The sequence below is a fragment of the Diospyros lotus genome, chromosome 4, assembly GCF_014633365.1.
Source record: "Diospyros lotus cultivar Yz01 chromosome 4, ASM1463336v1, whole genome shotgun sequence".
Lineage (NCBI taxonomy): Eukaryota > Viridiplantae > Streptophyta > Magnoliopsida > Ericales > Ebenaceae > Diospyros > Diospyros lotus.
In genome coordinates, this window is record NC_068341.1 from 35,696,839 (window position 1) to 35,716,559 (window position 19,721).

At 36.6% G+C, this 19,721-nt stretch overlaps 1 protein-coding gene across 2 annotated transcripts; it reads right to left on the reverse strand.

Annotated features, from left to right (window-relative positions):
* Positions 1 to 257: 257 nt before the first annotated feature.
* On the reverse strand, positions 258 to 4,596 carry LOC127798798 (glycine-rich cell wall structural protein 1-like). Of its 2 annotated transcripts, XM_052332400.1 has the most exons (4): positions 3,028 to 4,595; positions 2,854 to 2,918; positions 1,979 to 2,017; positions 258 to 1,353 (listed from the first exon to the last, which is right to left on the reverse strand). In XM_052332400.1, the coding sequence occupies exon 4, from the start codon at positions 1,349 to 1,351 to the stop codon at positions 749 to 751; it is 603 nt and encodes a 200-aa protein (XP_052188360.1). In that variant the 5' UTR covers positions 1,352 to 1,353; positions 1,979 to 2,017; positions 2,854 to 2,918; positions 3,028 to 4,595; the 3' UTR covers positions 258 to 748. The 2 variants fall into 2 exon arrangements, with proteins under 2 accessions (XP_052188360.1, XP_052188361.1); XM_052332401.1 differs by having other exon boundaries at positions 2,854 to 4,596.
* Between the last annotated feature and the right edge of the window lie 15,125 nt (positions 4,597 to 19,721).

A 19,721-nucleotide genomic window follows, 5' to 3' on the forward strand; every position in this document is an offset into this window, starting at 1 on the left:
AACGCGTTTCTGACGACAATCTAGGCTAGCGTGGCATGAAGCTAACCAATCCATACCTAAAATGACATCAAACTCCATAGGACCGAGTAAAATAAGATCTGCTAACGTATCCCTACCCACGAGAGAAACAACACAAGCCCGATACTCTCGCTCTACCTGTAGGGCATCACCCACAGGAGTTCCCACTAACATGGGCTCGCCTAGAGGAGTGGCACTTACTCCCAGACAGGGAGCAAATTGCCGCGATACAAACGAATGCGTCGCCCCGGGATCAAATAGCACGTGTGCACTGTGACCACAGATATGAACCGTACCTGTCACCACCTGATTGGATGCCTGGGCATCCTGAGTCGTCATATGATAGACCCTCGGCTGACTCTGTGGGCCATGTCCCCCTCGAGGCTGGGGAGCGCTGCTCTGAGCTCTAGATGTCGGCTGCTGAGCTGGAGCCTGTCGTCCTGGAGGGCCTCGCCCTAGCTGTGAACAATCCCTCTGGATGTGACCTGACTGTCCACACCTAAAGCATGTAATCGGGGCCTTCGCATACCTGCACACCCCTGAGTGTCTCTTCTTACATGTCGGACATAGGGGCCTCTCTTCCTGTCTCTGCTGCCACTGCCGCTGCTGCTGCTGTCTTTGGGAAGGGGGCGCAGGCAATGAAGGAAATGGTGGCGCTACTGCCAACGGCTGCAAACTCGTCGTGCCCTTCCCCTTCTTCCCAGAAGAGAAGGAAGTACCAGCGTCGCCTCTAACCCTCTTCAGCCTTATCTCTCGCACCTCTGAACTGGGGCAGCTTCAGACCCATAAACCGCTCAAACTCATAATCTATCCCAACGGCCTCAGGGTCCACTGGAAGGTCCACTGGAGGCTGTCCCCTAGTCTCGCCTGCATCACCAGTGCCGACGGCAACACCTGCAGCGCCACCGCTAACGGCCCCCCTGGCGCCACCAGCCACAGCACCGTCGCCAGTGCCGCCACTAGTGCCACCTCTAGTGCCATCCTCGGTGCCATCTCCAGTGCCGCCACCAACCCTAGTATCAGGGCTCACACCCCCTGGCGCCTCTGGCTGTCTCTGAGAATTAACTATATTTGTCAACAGCACCGTGATGTTTGCCAAGGAGTCAATAATCAGCTGGTCCCTATCTCTCGTCAGAGTACTACCATCAAAGTCAACTCCACTGCGACCCGAACCACGGCCCCGGCCTCTACCTCGGCCTCGGCCACGTCGTTCGCCACGACCTCGTCCACGGCCTCTGACCGTGTAACCGCTGGTAGGTGAGGGCTGAGGAGCCTGATCACCCCCTAAAGAATCTGTCTGCCTGGATGCTGTCCGAGAACGAGTAGGTATCATCCCTGTCATCGTACTGATAGGTCAATAAAAGTAGCAATAGAATCTGAAAGCAAAAGATCAAATGATACTAGACTCTAACACCCTTAGCAAAAGCTAGATCAATAATGTGCCATGGCTCACACCACGATCTAAAACCCAGCTAAGAATGGCTCTGTGGAACTCAATGAGACAAGACCTTAGACAAGGCTAGAGAATCGAATAGAATCAAAAGACACAAGCCTAACTCAAGAGTAACCTAGGCTCTGATACCAATCTGTCACGACCCGAAATCTGGTATGTCATGACCGGCACTAATCCCTAGGCCCAGCGGCCCCAAAATGGACTAGTAAGCCTCTTCTCTAGCTCGATTTGAATAAAACAATATTACTGACAAGATATAGAACATGAATAAAATACCAATTCACCTTCTAACATAATATCTCAATATTTCATATACAGCAGCTGTACAAAATAAGAATATCTATCACACTGCTGTCAATAATACATACCCGATCCCGTATCTCGGGCCCTTGGCACAATTATGTGCCAACAAAAATAAAGACAAAACATCAGACTCTACAATATGGGTATGTCTCCACAGAGCATCCTATAATACATCCGAAATCAAAAGAGGGTATGACATCATACCAGAAGATCTGCTGGACCAATAATCAAAAGGAGAATTCCCTGAAAATATTTTTAATAAAACGGGGTGAGTCTTGTGGACTCGCGAGTATAAGGTATGTCATGCCCACTAGGAGAGTATACAATAAAATGCTAGGATGATCATCATGAGTATAATAACGTAATAACAGTATAAACAGTGGAATTATAAACCATAAGTTAAATAATTTGAGATTTCAAAGAAAAACATAGTGTAGGAAAAATAGGTGCTTAAAGACAACCCCCATAAGTTGTTCCCTAACCACCCAAGTCCCCTATACTTTTGTATGAGATGCATGCACTGATTCTGAGGACACACTAGTAGAAACTGGCCTAACGCCTATATACACATGCACACAAGTATATATATCGGCACATACATCATCATCACACAATATCATCATAAAGGCCCACGTGATAGCAGTGCTGAAACATACTATCCGTGTCTCTCATGGCCTTGGCATGCCAAGCCTCACAGTACCATGATCTTTTCCTGCTGTGAGTCACCAGGGAATCTACTAGATAGTCCTCTAATAATAATGCAAATAATACCCTAATTTATGCACAAGTCATAATCATTTATCATTTCATGTGGTGCCTAAAATACACCATATCATTCAATAATTCACATTCTCAAAACAAGAAATCAATTAGGGTATCTTTCAGTTTATGTCTCTCCCAGTAGGATGAAAATATTTCATGCAAATTAGAAACATTTAAGAGTATTTTTCTATGATCCGCATATAAAAATCATGTACGAGTTATGCATATAAAAATTTATACAAGGTTATAATATTTATGAATAAAACAGTATATACGTGCATAATATAAGGTAATCATAACATATCCTGTCTACTCGCCTGGGAAATGATGACTCAAGTCCGAGTCTGGGGAGAAGATCGAACAAAATCCTGAGAATCTGAGCCTACAATAAATAGAATGGGGTGTCACATTTAGGTAACAAGAATAACGACGTAAAGAAATTACCGAAAATCCTAACCATTGCCTAACACCCTAAATCGATTATTTGGTACCTTGGCCCGCGCAATATTCAAATCTGGCGTCATGGAATTCGTCGAGCTAAGCCATCGACTACGTCATCATGTCTCGCTTTGCTTGCTACGCGTAAGTGTATAGTGGAACTACACACCCACTTATAGGCTGCAATATCATAATATATATATATATATATTTACCCATAAACTAGTTTTCTTTTAATATAGATAATATATTTTTTTTATCTAAATTCCTCCTTTATCAAAAATACATACATATATATATTTATAACTAAATTGATAAATTTTCTTGAAAACTTAATAATTAATTAATAATTTAATAAATGGTTTAAAAGGAATAAATTGCAATATTCTAGCCTCAGATAAAAGGAATCCATCAGAAATCAGGATTCGAAATAAACCCACGTCATCATCATAGGCTAGCCTAGAACGCACTCAGGGTCAGTCTTACTCGGCCTCGAGTCGTCTAATAGGGCTTCATCCTTAGGACTCCGATCAACAAAATGACTCGCCAATCATATCGCCAATTCTAGGAGACCTAAAGAGAACCCAAATTAAACTGACATCGATATCCCGAGTAGGACCAACCTAACCAAGTCATCCTAGGTTCCCGGACAAACGACAAGGGAGAACAAGCCGAGTGGGCCAGCCCAAGGGCTGCCACAACTGGGTCAGTCATGCCCAACACATTGGGCCATCCTAAAACCCAATCGGGCCCCGCCATCCTAGGCTAAAACCTAACCCGACATGCCCAACCCCAAAAGCCCTCATTTCCTTTTTCCTTATTTTTTTTTTTTATTTTTATTTCCTTTTATTCTTTTTCCTTTCTTTTCTTTTCTTTTCTTTTCTTTCTTTTTCTTTTCCTTTTTTTTTTTTTTCTTTTCTTTCCAACACACTGCCACCGCCAGCGACCGCCGCCGGCCGGCCAAAAATGGCCGACCAATATACCGATACGAAGCCCTCGCCACGAATATCAACATATATTAAAATGAAACCCATCGGACGGTCAGATCTTACTAGATCTGAGATTTAATTTTCGGCCGAAAATAGGGGCGAATCTGGCCGTCGCCGTTCGCCGGCCGCCGGCCATTTTTTCGACGATCAGAAACTACCCCGAGGTGCGCAACACTAAGGAGAGCAACATACCCAAAAATGAGAAAGATCGGACGGCTAGATCTTCGTAGATCTAGAGTCGAAGTTTCGGCCAAAAAGAGAAAAAATACTGCCAACGTCGCCGGCCACCGTGGCCGGCGATTTCCAGCGATCCAAGACCGCCACCCAACCCTCTTAAGCAAACCGACCATCATATCCAAGAATCACAAAAATCCAACGGTTGGATCTTCGTAGATCTAACCTCAAACATTCGGCCAACAAGCCCCATCGCGCCTCAAGCCTCATTTCACGAAAACAACAAGCAAAACAGAGAGGATGAAGCCAAAACACTTACCTCCTTGTAGATCGGGGGCACTTTAACGATGAAAGCGAAGTCGGATCAACGATCGAACGGCCGGATCGCTTGGAATCGAAGATAATCCGAGAGGAAATCAAGAGAAAATAAAAGAGAGAGAGAGAGAGAGATTTTCTGATTTGGGGGGGGGGGCTGCCGAGCGCCTCCCCCTTTTCTTTTTATATATATATATTTTTTTGTTTTAATTAATTATTATATATATAATTTAATTAATTTAATTAATTTAGTTTTTTTTTTTTTGGATCTTTACAATTTCACATTTTTTTAATAGTCTAATAACTCTTTTATGTATTAATCCCTTAAAATTTGCTTACCCTTGATGGTCCGTCCCCTTCGTATCCTTGTAACGCAAGTAATTCACTTTCTAAAAAAAATTAATGCCAAAGATTTAAGGTGACAAAAAAAATAATTGAAGAAGGAGATATATCAAAATTTTAATTTTTAAAAGGGTTAAAAGTGACATTTTTTAATAATGGAGGACACCCTTATGTATTAAGTGTATATATAGACATACATGCACACACAAATACATAGGCTAAAGGCATAATCAGCCTCCTTACCTTTCACCATTTAATCATTTAGCCCCCTTAACTTAAACAAGGATCTATTAGATCTCTCAACTTCTAATTTTGAATCTATTAGGTACCTCAACTACTAATTTTATAATAGCTACATACCTTAGTGCAGCAAGAATAGCGTGTGAGTTACACGTGCTGTGTGATGCGGGCCATTGACCAAGCCAATGAGAGCATGCAAAGTGTCCAGATCTGCAAGAGAGGAAAAGGCCGACGGCAGATAGCCTCCTAAAACGATAGAGAAAGCGAGCGGGACCGACAGAGAGATAGCGAGAGTGAGAGAGGGGCAGAGAGAGGAAGAAGACGACTGCCCGCCCATCGACCCCAATCGATGCCATCGCCGCCCCCTTCGACGCCATAGCCGGCCACCTACACAAGGAAGGCGAGTGAGAGAGTGACCGCTCACCTCCCAAGTCGTTGGCTCAGATCTGTCTGCCCCACGCCTAACCTCTACTATCGACGACCCCCCGACCCCGGTCAATGCCTCCCACGTCGCTGACGACCATCGACAGAGAGAGAGAACGAGAACGAGAGAGAGGCAACAAACGACAGTTCGTTAGCGAGAAGGAATGAAGAAGAAGATGATGGTGCTGCAGTAGTCGCTGGTGACGAGAAGAAAGAAAGAAGAAGAATAAGAAGATGGTGCTATGGCGATCACTGGCGACGAGAAGGAAAGAAGAAAAAGATGAAGAAAATGGTGTTGCGACGGTCATTGGCGATGAGAAGGAAGAAAGAAGAAGATGAAGGTGTTGCACACACCTCAATCGCGTGTGTAACACACGCGCTGACCCAAGTATTTACCTTGTTCAAAATTGGAAATTGAGGGACCTAAAAGGTCCTTGTTTAAGTTAAGGGGATTAAATGGTTAAATGATGAAAGGTAAAGAGGCTGATTATGCCTTTAGCCTAAATATATATATACAACCATCCATGCATACATATATACATGTAGACATAGATATAGGTATATGAATCTAAATATACGTGCATGTACATACACATGTATGCATACATACATAAACGTATGTATTTATGATTCCTACAGACATATATATACATATATATGTTCATATATGTATATAAGAAAAATTTAAAAAATATTTTAAAAAAAGAAAAAAAATACCAAAAAGGTAAGAAAAAAATAATTTTATGTGCAAAATTTCAAGTCTAAATAAATGGAGTTTGAATTTAATTTTTTAAAAAAATATGAAAATCTTGGTGAGATATTTTAGTTGTAAAAGCTTAGCTTTTATTATTTTGAAATGACGCATACCAACTTATGAAACGTCATATTCACAGCTACTGTCTCCGTCTGAAATGATTGAACATCCATTATCTATCTCCATTCCAATTTCCAATATTTTGTATGTATAGCTTTTCTAATTAAAAATAATAAAAACTTAACCACTCCCACAGTCACAACACAAGCGTGCATTCGCAAATGTTATAAAAAAATATTACTTGTTATCAAAAAGATGATTGAAAGAATTAAAATTTAAAAGAAAAGCCTACAGAATCCGACGGACTTACCGAGCGGGTTATCGAAATGGGATAAAAAGACGAAATTGCTCCTGTCCACTTTGCAAAGTGGGCCACTGTTGCTTTCTCCCTACTCACTCATCTCCCTTTCATGGCCGCCATCTCATTGTTGCCCTCGTGTCTTACTGTCATGCCCCCGTCACCTCGTCTCCGCTACCTCATTGCCATTGCTGTCTCGTCTCGTCGACCGTTGCTAATTTTGTCTTTTTGCCCCTTTTCTATAAAGCGCTCGGTAAGCCTGTCGAACCCTGTAGAACGATTCAAATTTAAAAATGTCTTCACTTAATTTATCATTGTCGCTTCTAGATAAAGTCTTGGGCTTCATCCCATAATGAAGCCTGGTCGGACTTCATCCCATGATAAAGTCCGATCAAACTTCACGACGAAGCTCAGTTGGGTTTCATGATGAAGTCCAGATAAGCTTCATGATTGATGAATCTGGATGATTAATGATAAAGTTTGATCTATAAAGTCTGATTGAATTTCATCATCGAATGAAGTCCAATTTTATTATTAGACTTGTACATCGTCAATACATGTAACATGGTCCATAGGAATGTTGTCGATTCTTTTGACTTATTCATTTATATTATATATTAATTGAGAATATTGTATATTTATTTTTAATTTTTGAAGATAACAAAATAAAAGACATGTATTTTATTTTTAAGTAAAAAGAGGAAGGTGGGCAATTAAGGTAGCAATCTCCTCTTAGTGCCGCCATGGGGGCACTTTTCTTTTTTTATTGAAGAATGTTCTATTTGAGTTATAATTATTATTAAACATTACCTTTATCATAATACACAATGTTAGAGTCTGTATTCATCATTTTTTTTTTTTTTAACATCGCGAATCTTGGTTATCCTGGAAATAGAATGGATTTAAGATTCAAACCATAAATCTAGAGAATACAAGAGGATTACAAGATTACTATCAAGATAGTAAATAAAATATAAATATTACAACTGACATTACCTACTTATTTACTAAGAGAGTGAAAAAAGAGAACTAAGAATGACTCAAAGCTGCCCTGCAAAGAGGAAATAGATCATCCTGCCAAAATAGACGTAACAAATGATCTAACTTATCTATCACAAAGCCTAATTTAAAACATAATAACATGTAAAGACGACAATGGGTATCTTTATTCTAAGGGTACCATCATCACCCCACTAAGCTTTACTTATACCTTATTCTAACATGGTTATAAATGTATATAGTTTTATTTAATTATATATTATAATTCATAAATTAAAAAAATTAATGTTAAGAATTATTCTTAGATCTTGAACTCCAAATCTTAAGGTAATGGTTAAACTTTGATAAATACAATACTTTATTTTTAGATAAGGTATATTATTTTTAATTTTAAAATAATTTAATTAGTTAATAATAAATACATCACGTTTTATAATATTCTATCAACTAATAAAGTTATTTTGGAATTGAAAACAATGCACTTTATCTAAAAATAAGACATATTTATTAAAGTTTAATCATTGCCCTAAAACCAATTATTAGTATTTTTTTAGATAGTGCAATCAATGATTAATTATCACCTTTTTACAATTTTTTTACAATTTTTAGAAAGTCAATGATTAATTAATCTACCTCATAAAATAAATAGCGCAATCAATGATTAATTAACCTCATAAATTTGAAGGATAACTTAGTTATTATGACCTCTTTTGCCTCTTATCCTTGCCACCCACAAATCAAGGTGGTAATTTTTATTACCTAATTAATTGGAACAATCTAAAATATTACGGTTGTTACTTTTTAGTTTTTTGTTTACACTAATGTTAAGTTCTTTAATTACTATCAAATTGTTGTAAAATTATTTAATATATAAATATAAATTTACTAAAATGAAATATATCAGGTACCCATTATCCTATAAATATGCAATGGGGTTAAATAAAATACAATGACAGTTATAGGCACGAAAATAAAGATATAATTAAGTACAATAATTAACAGAAGAGATCTATGCTCATATTCCCCTCATGATAATCCTCATTACCAAGGTGGAAACCTGAAATAACCAAAGTTATAGGGTCCTCTATGGGTTGAGTTGATTGAGTTTCATGTTAACTAAGACCTAAATCAGACTCATAAAATTAGACGTAGAAACTAAACCAATTATTATATAAAATCCAACCCAACCCAAGTTGGGTTGGTTGAGTTCAGTTTTTCATTTCAAGTAAAAAATAATAAAAACAATATCGAGTTGCTAAGTCAGTAACTGTTGGGCGGGTTTTCCATAAAGAAGTCAGTTGCTGCTATCCCCAAATCCATTTTCATTTTTAGTTACTAAGCAGCAAACCCTCCAAATCAATTTTCAGAGAACTAACACAAAAAAGAGCCCAAATGAACAGAAAGACAATCCAGTTGAGACAATAATTTAAGAGCAGAAAAATGAAAAAGAACACAAAACAACCATAGAAACTGACATTCGCAGAGTAAGAGTCCAACATGCAAACAATATTTACGTACAAACACAAACATGAATCCTAAAGAAAAAACCTAAACCAAACTTATGTTGTAAGTTATATTTTTATATATTGTTTTTATATATAAATAGATTCATAAATCTAAAGAGTGACTTAGGAGTGAATCAGGAGTGATCAGATCGAAAATTATGAACCCAAGATTAAATCGACTTTTTAAAAAAACCCGAATCAATCTTATTAATTCAGTTCCATTTCCAACCTCAACTGAACACTAAAAGCAGGAGCGACAACTAATAATAATAAAGTTTTTAGATTACTATTTTTTTGGTTAATTATTAATTTATGATCAGTGCGTGACGTGATCAACAAGTATATAAAATGTCCAAGTTAGGGTACAATTAACTAATTAAGATCGCTGAAATGTCAGCTTCCCTTTCAGTTCTATTGTTTTCATTTCTACTGTCAAGTTAAGATTTCGCTTTCATTTTCAATCAGATCTTACAGAGATCTCATAATTAAATGATGAATTTAAATTCTACGTACAATGATTAGATACACTGTCAGAGAGAAAACAAAAAGAAAAAAAGGCCCTCATTGCAAGTTGGTTTTCTTTTTCAATGAATCATTATATTTCTGTATATAAATTATGTCTTAATATTGTTAACCAAAGTCACTTCCTAGGAATATTATCCTTGTGACAAAGAAAAGAAAAAAAGTTCTTTAATTTATTATGAACTTCAAGCATTTTAGGGATTTTGATGTGTTCATATATATATATATATATATCATCAGAATAAGTCAGCTGTAATAAGATTGACTCTATCTGCAAAATACAGTACTCTATAGGAAGTTTGGTAATTGCATTAAATTGATATAGGAAGACAGCATTAGCAACTTGAATGAAAATGATTGAAAATCATCCTCCATTGACAAATTGTGAAATTTTATACACACACACACACACACACATATATGATTATAAAAGCTGAAAAGGACTCTCTTTGATAGTAATCGAATGCCAAACCTTGTTTAGACTTTAGAGCGTGTGATTTAGATTTCATTAATCAGAATTGATGAGTTTGCCTAGCTCATTAATTATGTGCATTCACAAAAGTGATGTGGTTATTATATGTTTATTCATTAAAAAATTGAAACTCTTTAAGGTTGTGTTTTAGATTGCTAGATTTTAAATGATGTCATTTTAAATATTATGTTATTTGAAATGAATGTTTTTTAAATTTTTTTATTTTTTAAGTTCTAATTTATGATGTATTTAAACTCAAATTCAAATTATTTCAGTAATAAGTAACCAAATAATAGATTTGAAATTTAAATTCTAAATGAAAAATGATAAAGTAAAATTACTTTATTCAAATTCACCTCAAATTAATTAATTTTTTCAAACAATGAAATATATATGATTTTTTTGTATAATTACAAAAAAAAAAGACTTAGGCATGTTCAATTTTAGAAAACATTTTTTAGTTTTCAACTTTAATTTTATAACTAAAAATATCCTAATATTTTTGTGTTTCAAAAAGTTATAGCATTTACTTTTTGATCTTTTTAGTTTATAGTCTAAAGTTAAAAAAATAGAAAATAAGTTTTTTATTTTCTAATGGAAGAACTACTTATTCAATATAAACTTGAAATTTGAAAATATGAAAATGTTTTACAACTAAACAAGCCTTTAACTTTTAGGTTTATTATAATCTTATAAGGAAATTTTAATATTATCAATTTAATTACTAACAAAAATTATCAATTAATAATAGAAATCAAATAACATCAGACCTCTTTGATTCCAATCAAACACTTCGCCAATCTCAAGAATCTCTCCATCTTCTCTAGATGTTCTCACAATGCAAAATAGCGCTTAGCAACAACTCAAAATAATCTAAAAAGTAGTGAAGTTTATTCATATGAATCTATTACACCTGACGATTACTATGTAATACAATCATTTTATCGCTTAACGTCTCAATCAGGCAAGAGTCATGAAATGATAAACTTACAAACCTAATAACTATGTTTCTGATCTCATCAGTGTGGCTATAAGACACATTAGGAAACTCCTTTCTTGATCATTCATTATGCCTTAACCGAGAACTTTCCCATCACACTAATAGGAGACCACATAGACCTCAACTTAATGAGGGTTACGGATTCTATCCACAAGCATTTGCCTCCATCTACCAGTAATACAATACCACATAAGATGAATATCCCCACCTCACAATTAGATGGTTTGACGTATCACAAATCTCTCACACCAACGCACAAGGAAATTGTGTCGTTTCAAGTCAAAGGATCAATTACACAATCATAGTTAGATGACAAGATTATTATTCACCATGCCATGTCATGTCATCGGCATCACATTTGGTGAATTATTCTCCAACAACCACCCCACGTTTTATTACGAGCATCCTATATAACACCCCGTCTCGCCAGGCGTGTCACTATAAGGGTATCCCTGGGATTTCTTTTTTTTTTTTTCAAGCTCAACACGCGCAGTGTGTCAGAACAATCTTTTTATGCAGATACAAACCCCGAGAACCCCAGCCTTGCCCCTTTAACTACCAAGATCAATAATCTTAAATTAAACGGGACATAATATGACGCAGCGGATACATTAATATCAAAACACCGTAGTTCTTACATTGCATTTCCTTAGCAAAATACGCCATACAAATCAAATGATAACATTGCTAATATACAATTGTTCATTTACAACTTGAGATACGTATTTAAATCTCCAAATGTTACAACGACTATCAAACTAAGCACCATTGGCCCTCAACTGGCCACGTCCTTGCCCTCGCAACAGTCCTTGGCTGGAACATTAAACGTTCCAGGGGCATAGCCCAAGTTAGATGATAAAACATCTAAGTAACGGTATGAAATAGTTTATACAATGCATGAAAGACACACGAGCATGGCATACGAAGACAACAATATGCAAGACACGTCTAGCTTGAGAAATCACCCTAGCATACTCAACCTCCCGTGGAAAACACCATTCCACACACCATTGGGGTTGAGCTTGCCGCGACATACTTAACCCCTCGAATGCCCCACTGTGACACCCATTCACCTGGTTTAACATTAATCCCTCGAGTGCACCGTCGTGACACCCGTTCACCTGGTTTAACATTATTCCCTCGAGTGCCCCAGTGTGACACCCGTTCACCTGGATTAACATTGTCCCAATCTCAAGTAGACCCCATCCCGTCCCATACGGACACAACACCAACACGAATATCAATACCCCGATGATATGAAAATCACACGCCATGCACCGACTCTTTTATAAGTAAAAACAGTTGATGCAATATATCACATGTTCAATATGCAAATGATGCCACAAATACATAAGTAAAACGCCTTTGCAGAACAACCCAAGTTCCGGAGGTAAAATCGCTCACTAGAACTGGTCCCAATTGCGTGTAACCTAAGTTCGGGAGGGTAACACCGCCCACCTGAACCCACTACACACCTTCCAACATATTTTCAAGATAAGGTAAAGATAGGATCAGACCACTCACCTTGAACGAAACTCAAATGCCTCAAATCTTGTGCTGAACCTCAACTTTTGTGCAACTCCTCAAGTTTTTTGACCAAACCACCTCCTTACACGCCCTCACGCGCTATCCAAGTGCTCTGCGCGTGTGATGCTTCGCATATGCTTAAAAAGCCCTCTATCTACTAAACCTGAAGCTCTCTTATCTGGCACGAACTTCTCACAATTTCGAATGAGAAACCTTTGGTTATGAACCCCTATTTATAGGTTTTGGAAACTTAGCCACCAAGAAACATATATTCTGCAATCATTTCAAATATTTTGAAATCTTTTACAATCATTCCAAATCTTCTAAAGATCTTCTGCAATCATTGTAAATCTTCTAAGATTTTCTATAATCATTTCAAATCTTCTAATATCTTTTGCAATCATTCCAAAATCTTCTAATATCTTTTGCAACCATTGTAAATCTTCAAAGATATTATATAATCATTACCAAATTTTCTAAGATATTCTGCAATCATTCTAAATCTTCTAAGATTTTATATAATCATTGTTATCCAAATCAAATCTTATTCAAATCATATCCAATTAAATCTTATCCAAATCTTATCTTATCTAATCAAATCTTATCCAATCAAATCTTATCCTTAAAGTCATCATGAGCCTTCATCTTATCTCTAATGTCATCATAAGGCTTCATCTTATCTTTAATATTATCATGAAACTTCATCTTTACCACTAAAGTCATTTATGAGGCTTTTCCTGAATTTTCCAAATGCCCCTAGTAAAAAGGTTTCAATAATTACACTTTGACCCGAACTTTTGGGTAATTGTACTTTAACCATTTTCAACATGGTTCCTGGACTAATTTTTAATTGCATTTTAGTCCCTAAAAAATGGACTAATTACGCTAATGCCCTTAATTTTTAGGTAAATTACAATTTTACCCCAACCTCAAAAATTACGATTTTGCCCCTGGCTCAAAAATTGAACTTCTCTTTAAAGACCTTTATAACCCTTTGAAATATCCTAAAACATTCTCTTTAAAATTCTGAAAAAATATCATTTCGATCTCCCTCTATCAATTTCGAAAAACTGCACTTAGGCCCGAATCTTCGTTTTGGCTACAAACCCTTTTGTTTCTTCCAAAAACTATTGAAGGGTTACTCTATATGCCAAATATGAACTTCCTCGGGGTTCCATTGACTTCCCGGATGCCCCATACGATAATTCGATATTTTAGCCTAAATCACAATTGCCTTTTTAGCTGTACCGGGAGCCGTTCCCGATCCAACTTCTTTTGATGCCTAAAATCATAACTCGTATTACTTGTCGATACTATACCATTTTTCTTGGCTATCTAGGGTCCAAGGTACTCCCTCTGACTAATTCGATCGTCCAAAGTTGCGTTAGTATACCCTATAGTCTTATTTTTTCACAAAGTCCATTTATGCCCTTCACTAAATACCGTTTATATCCTCGAATCATTCCTGGGCATTACATCCTATGCTATGTGATATGTGACTTATTACCCTTTACTATTAGTATCTCATACTAATTAAGGCGATAAACTTACGCGCTAATCCATAATTGATTAATTAGAGTCCTCATTTGAAAAATTTAAGGACTAGAAACATTTAAGAAATCTCGTTTCTAGATAATCTTATCACATATTCTTAACATCTTAAAAATGAAATCTCAAACAGAAAATCTAGGGACTTATTCATACAAATATTAAAGAGTACTGATGTATGATGAAAACTTACCTTTATTATTAATATACAAAAAAACATCACATGATTTACACCCCAATCAATGTCATCTAAATCTAGCATTAGAGCACATTACTAACAATTTTCCACTTACAATAATGCTAATTTACATCATATATATGTAAATATTTACACTAATGCCCTATTAGCAGGTATCGTATACCCATCATCTCAAGGTGGTGATTCAGCTGTGACTACATCATAACTTTAGTAAGTGGATCAACTACATTATTTGATGAAATTATTTTCTATAATTACACGTCCCCACGTGCAATAATTTCTTGAATTATGTAAAACTAACATTCGATGTGTTTGAATTTCTGATGAGACCTGCATTCCTTAGCTTGTGCAATGGCTCCATTATTGTCACAATATATTGATATCAACGATTAAATGAATGAAACCATTTCCAATTCAAAGATGAACTTCTTATCCAAATAACTTCCTTAGAAGCATCACATGTCATTACTTACTCGGCTTCAATAGTGGAATCCACAATGATTTTCTACTTAAAACTTTTTTAGCTCACTGCTTCACCATTGCAAACAAAAATGAATCTTGATGAGGACTTTTGATCATCAAGATCAGATTGAAAATCTAAATCCATGAATCCATCAATATGGAAATCACCATCTCCATAAACTAGTAACATATCCTTAATTCTTCTCAAGTACTTTAAGATATATTTAATTATGATCTAGTGACACTCACTAAGATCTGACTGATATCTACTAGTAACACTTACCGTATATGCAATATCAGGTTTCTTACATATTATTGCATACATAAGGCCCCCAACTGCCAAAATATGAGGTACCTTACTTTTGCAATCTTTCTCTTTAATTGGGAGTGTTTGGGGATATACCTTTAGAGAGATGAATTATAGCCTAATAGGAAGAAAACCTTTCTTGAAATTCACCATACTAAACATGTTTAGCATTTTCTCTATATACGTGCTCTATAAGAGACCTATCAATTTTCTAGGTCTATCTCTATAAATTCAAATTCCCAAAATATAAGTTGCCTGTCGCAAATCCTTAATGGAGAATTTACTGGATGAATAATTGTTAGTTCTACTTGCTTACTCCCACACCAACCCTCATATTCCTATCACCATGTTTAGTATCGTGCTTATACTACACCCCTTATTCACTATTTCTATAAATGGTCATGGCCTGATTAATAGTAGGCTTACTATACATTAATTCTTATTTCCCCCACCCTAATATTTTTCCATTCTGAGTTTGTTTACCTTTGATTCACCCCACTGCAGTTTGTAGTTGTAAGTCCAAGTATCAATGTCCGGCCAAGATCGCGGTATGGGATCCCTTAAGCATTACAATAGTCACACTCTAGCGTATACATCGGGATAAAGAATGTTCACTACACGATGGTTTGAAATGACAATTGTTTAATTTAATTTGTTCTTCTCAATTGTAAGAAGACATTGAATATTGAGGTATTTCTCATTTAGAGATGATGTTATTGAAAATTAAATTGACATAATTTAGAATATAGTACGAATATGAGACTTCTACTCTCGATGAGGTCCGTAGCCCATTAAAGGGTAGTGCCGACCATGGTCCCTAAAATTAGGGTTGTGACATTGACATTTTGCAGTACCTTGAAACACATTTCTAAGTATCTCCCAAGCTTCTTTAGCTATCATTACATTCATGATTTTAGGAAAAATTGAGTCTACCACGTTGCTTGGTGGATTTTTACTAGAACATGTGCATCCTTCTTGAGCCATTCCTCCATTTTATTATTTGATATAGAGGTGGATGCTTGTGAGGTTTTGCCTACTATAGAATCTGGTGCTGGAGTTGTTTCTTTAATAGTTTGTGCATAGGTCTTTATTGTTGGTGTTTTAAGGATGCCTTGCTCCACTATTTCCCAAAGATCAGAGGCGCAAAGAGTGACTTTGAACCTAATGCTCTAGTGATCGGAATTTTCTCTTGTGAAAAAATGACTGTTTTGTAAAGAGTAGCTAGAAGATGCCACATATGTAGAATATTATGGGGGGGAAGACTAATGCAAAAGGTAGTGCTAATGCTGGTATCAAACTAGTGCTTGAGGATGGATCAACTTGTGCTTTGATTCCAGTTGTTGGTTTAGTGATAATTAGCATCAATGCAAGAGATTTTGGCAAATAGAGCTCTAGTTAAGAGAGATGGTGTTTTATGGAAATAAATTTCTGGTAGTATTTTTGGAACCCTTATACATATTGATTATTGTTTAATGCAACATTTAGTACAAATATCTAGATTTTTAAGATATGTAGATATTAATAACACAGAAATCTGAAATCTTGTCTAAATATCTTAGATCTATCTAGCGCATATATATCTATCTATCTTTAAATATACATATCTATGGTCTTTTTGACTTTCTAGAATTTGTTGGAAAGAGGATCATAGCTTCAACAAGAACATACCCACCTCATCACCCAAGAGTCATCTCTTATTTTTCACGTACAATGAAATGGTGGCGATTAGCAGAAGAAAAACCTTTCTCACCCTATACACACACATATAGCTAGATTTACAGGATCTTTTTTACATTATTATATGAACAGGATATATAGTAACAATTAAAATGCTTGAATCCACATCCTTTGTTTAGAGGTGATGCTATAGTACTGTTGAATCCATCCTCTGGTTTTTTGGTCTCTCTCGCTGCTACAACTGTGCAAGTGGATTTTGGGGAAGTTTAGACGCGGGTTCTCTTTGTTTGTAGACTCTTGACTCTTTGCGGTCAATTCCATTCCAAATCCCTATTAGTGGGTTATATATATTTGTTGATAGTGAAGCCCCAACTCAAAGAGGGCCGCGGGATGGAAGGTTAGTGGGCTTGACCCATTTAGCAACCTCCCGCGGCCTTGCAGGATGGATGGCAATTGGGCTTGGCCCATTCAGCAACCTCCGCGATCTGTTAGCTCCGTGGCCCATCCAATGCTCTCCCATATAAATGACTTGGTCTTCGTTTGTTACAATACCATCTCATCCTTAGCCCTAAATCTGCCGATCTTCTCTCCAGAACCTATCCTCTCACGTGGCTATTTAAACCCTAGCTACGATCCATGGCGGAACACTGGCGCTCACTGATCTCTTTCGTCTACTGCTGTCATCCTCCCCTTCAGTGCTGTTCGAGTCCTACAGATCTTGTGTGCTGTCTCGTTTATGGTTGTAAGCTATTACTGTTACTATTTTACTTACTTGTCTTGCTGTATTTGTTTGGAGTGTTGACAAGCTGAGGGTGTATATCTATCATCATTATTATAGTGCAGTGAGCTCCCTTAAACCGGAACTCAACGTGGACGTAGCCCTATTTTAGGGTGAACCACGGTAAAAACCTTGTGCCTCTTTCACTGTTTTTATGTTTGTGCTGCTTCAATCTATTTTGTGGGAACTGTCTTTGTTATTATCTTCTTGTGTTAGAGGTGGTTGGGACATTTGTATGTGTGTGTATGCATGTCTCAGCCCAACAGTGGTATCAGAGCCCTAAATCGATTACCTTGTTTATCTTGTTGTTTGTTTTCTGTTCGTGTTTGAGTAACTGTCCTCTAGGGTTTTATGAGAGATTCAGTCACTGAGGGTTTACTGAGAAAATCTCTAATAGTGACTAGGGGTTAGGGTACTCGATTGCAAGATGACTACCACTAGATTTGATATTGGGGTTTTCGATGGTAAAGGGGATTTTGGAAGTTGGAAGAAAAAGATGAGGGTTTTGCTCTCACATCATAAATTGGTCATTGCCCTAGAACCAGATGATAGGAAATGGACTAGGGAACAATTAGATCAGACAGCTGAGATTAGGGAAGAGGCTTATAACCTTATTTTTCTGCATCTAGGTGACAGTGTCATTCGAAAAGTAGATGGAATAACCTCACCTCTTGACCTTTGGAATAAACTAGAATCTTTATATGCTGTTATGGCTGCCCATAATTTAGTTTATCTTAAAGGTCTGTTATTTAATTTCAAAATGGACACCTCTAAGTCTATGGATGAAAACATAGATGAGTTTACTAGGTTGTCTTTTCTTCTTAGGGGAACTGATCAAGCATTAGGAGACACTAGTGAAGCTATGATCTTACTAAATTCTCTACCTGATGATTATAATGTGGTAAAACATGCTTTTCAATATACTGGTATAGTCCCTATACTTGAATTAGTTATTTCAGGGCTAAAGGCTAGAGAACTAGAATTAAATGCCTCTAAGAAACATGGTAATGCCCTATTCACAAAAGGGAAATTTCATAAGAAGCAATTTAATTCTGAAAAATCTAATGGATTTAACTCTAAGGGCAAGAAAAAAGATAACAAAGGAAAACAAAAACCTAAATGGAAATGTTATCATTGCGGTAAGGAAGGCCATATTAAAAAGTACTGCTATGACTTAAAGAGACAAAATCAAAAGGCAAACCCGACTGATCCTGTAGGAACCTCAAATTGTTTAGCAGAAGTCTTAACTATTTCTGAAACTTCCTCTAGTGAATGGATTATGGATTCAGGATGTTCCTTTCATATGAGTCCTAACCTAGAATGGTTTCATAATTTTGATGATAATGAAAAGGGAACAGTCTATATAGGAAACAATCATTCATGCAAAGTATAAGGCATAGGGGACATATCACTTAAACTCCATGACAATAACTTAAGAATTCTCACAGGGGTAAGATATGTGCCAAATTTAAAAAGAAATCTAATATCACTTGGCACTTTAGATGAACGAGGATTATCTTATAAAGCTGAAAAAGGTTCATTGTTTGTATTTAAGAATGATAAGTTAGTTCTTTCTGGTACCAAGAAAAATGGTTTATATGTCTTGAATGGTTGTTGTTCTTCATACTTGCCTGTTGCATGCACTGTTAAATCTGAGGGAACAGATCTATGGCACTTGAGGCGTGGTCATATGAGCTTGAAAGGTATGCAGGCTTTATCAAGCCAAGGCTACCTAGGTTCTCTAACACCTGACTCTATAAATTCTGAGTCATGTATCCTTGGCAAGCAACGCAGGTTAAGCTTCCCTAAAGGAACTCACCTTGCGAAGGCATGCCTAGAATACTTACATGCAGATCTTTGGGGTCCATCTCAGACACCTACTCAAGGTGGAAACAAGTATTTTCTCTCTATTATTGATGATTATACTAGGAAGGTCTGGGTTTTCTTACTTAAATCTAAAGATCAGACATTAGATAAATTTAAGTCATGGAAAACTCTAGTAGAAAATCAATCAGAAAGAAAAATTAAAATTTTAAGAACAGATAATGGGTTAGAGTTCTGCAACAAAGAATTTAATGAATATTGTAGTTCCCAAGGCATACTTAGGCATAGAACAGTAAGATATACACCCCAACAAAATGGGGTAGCTGAGAGGA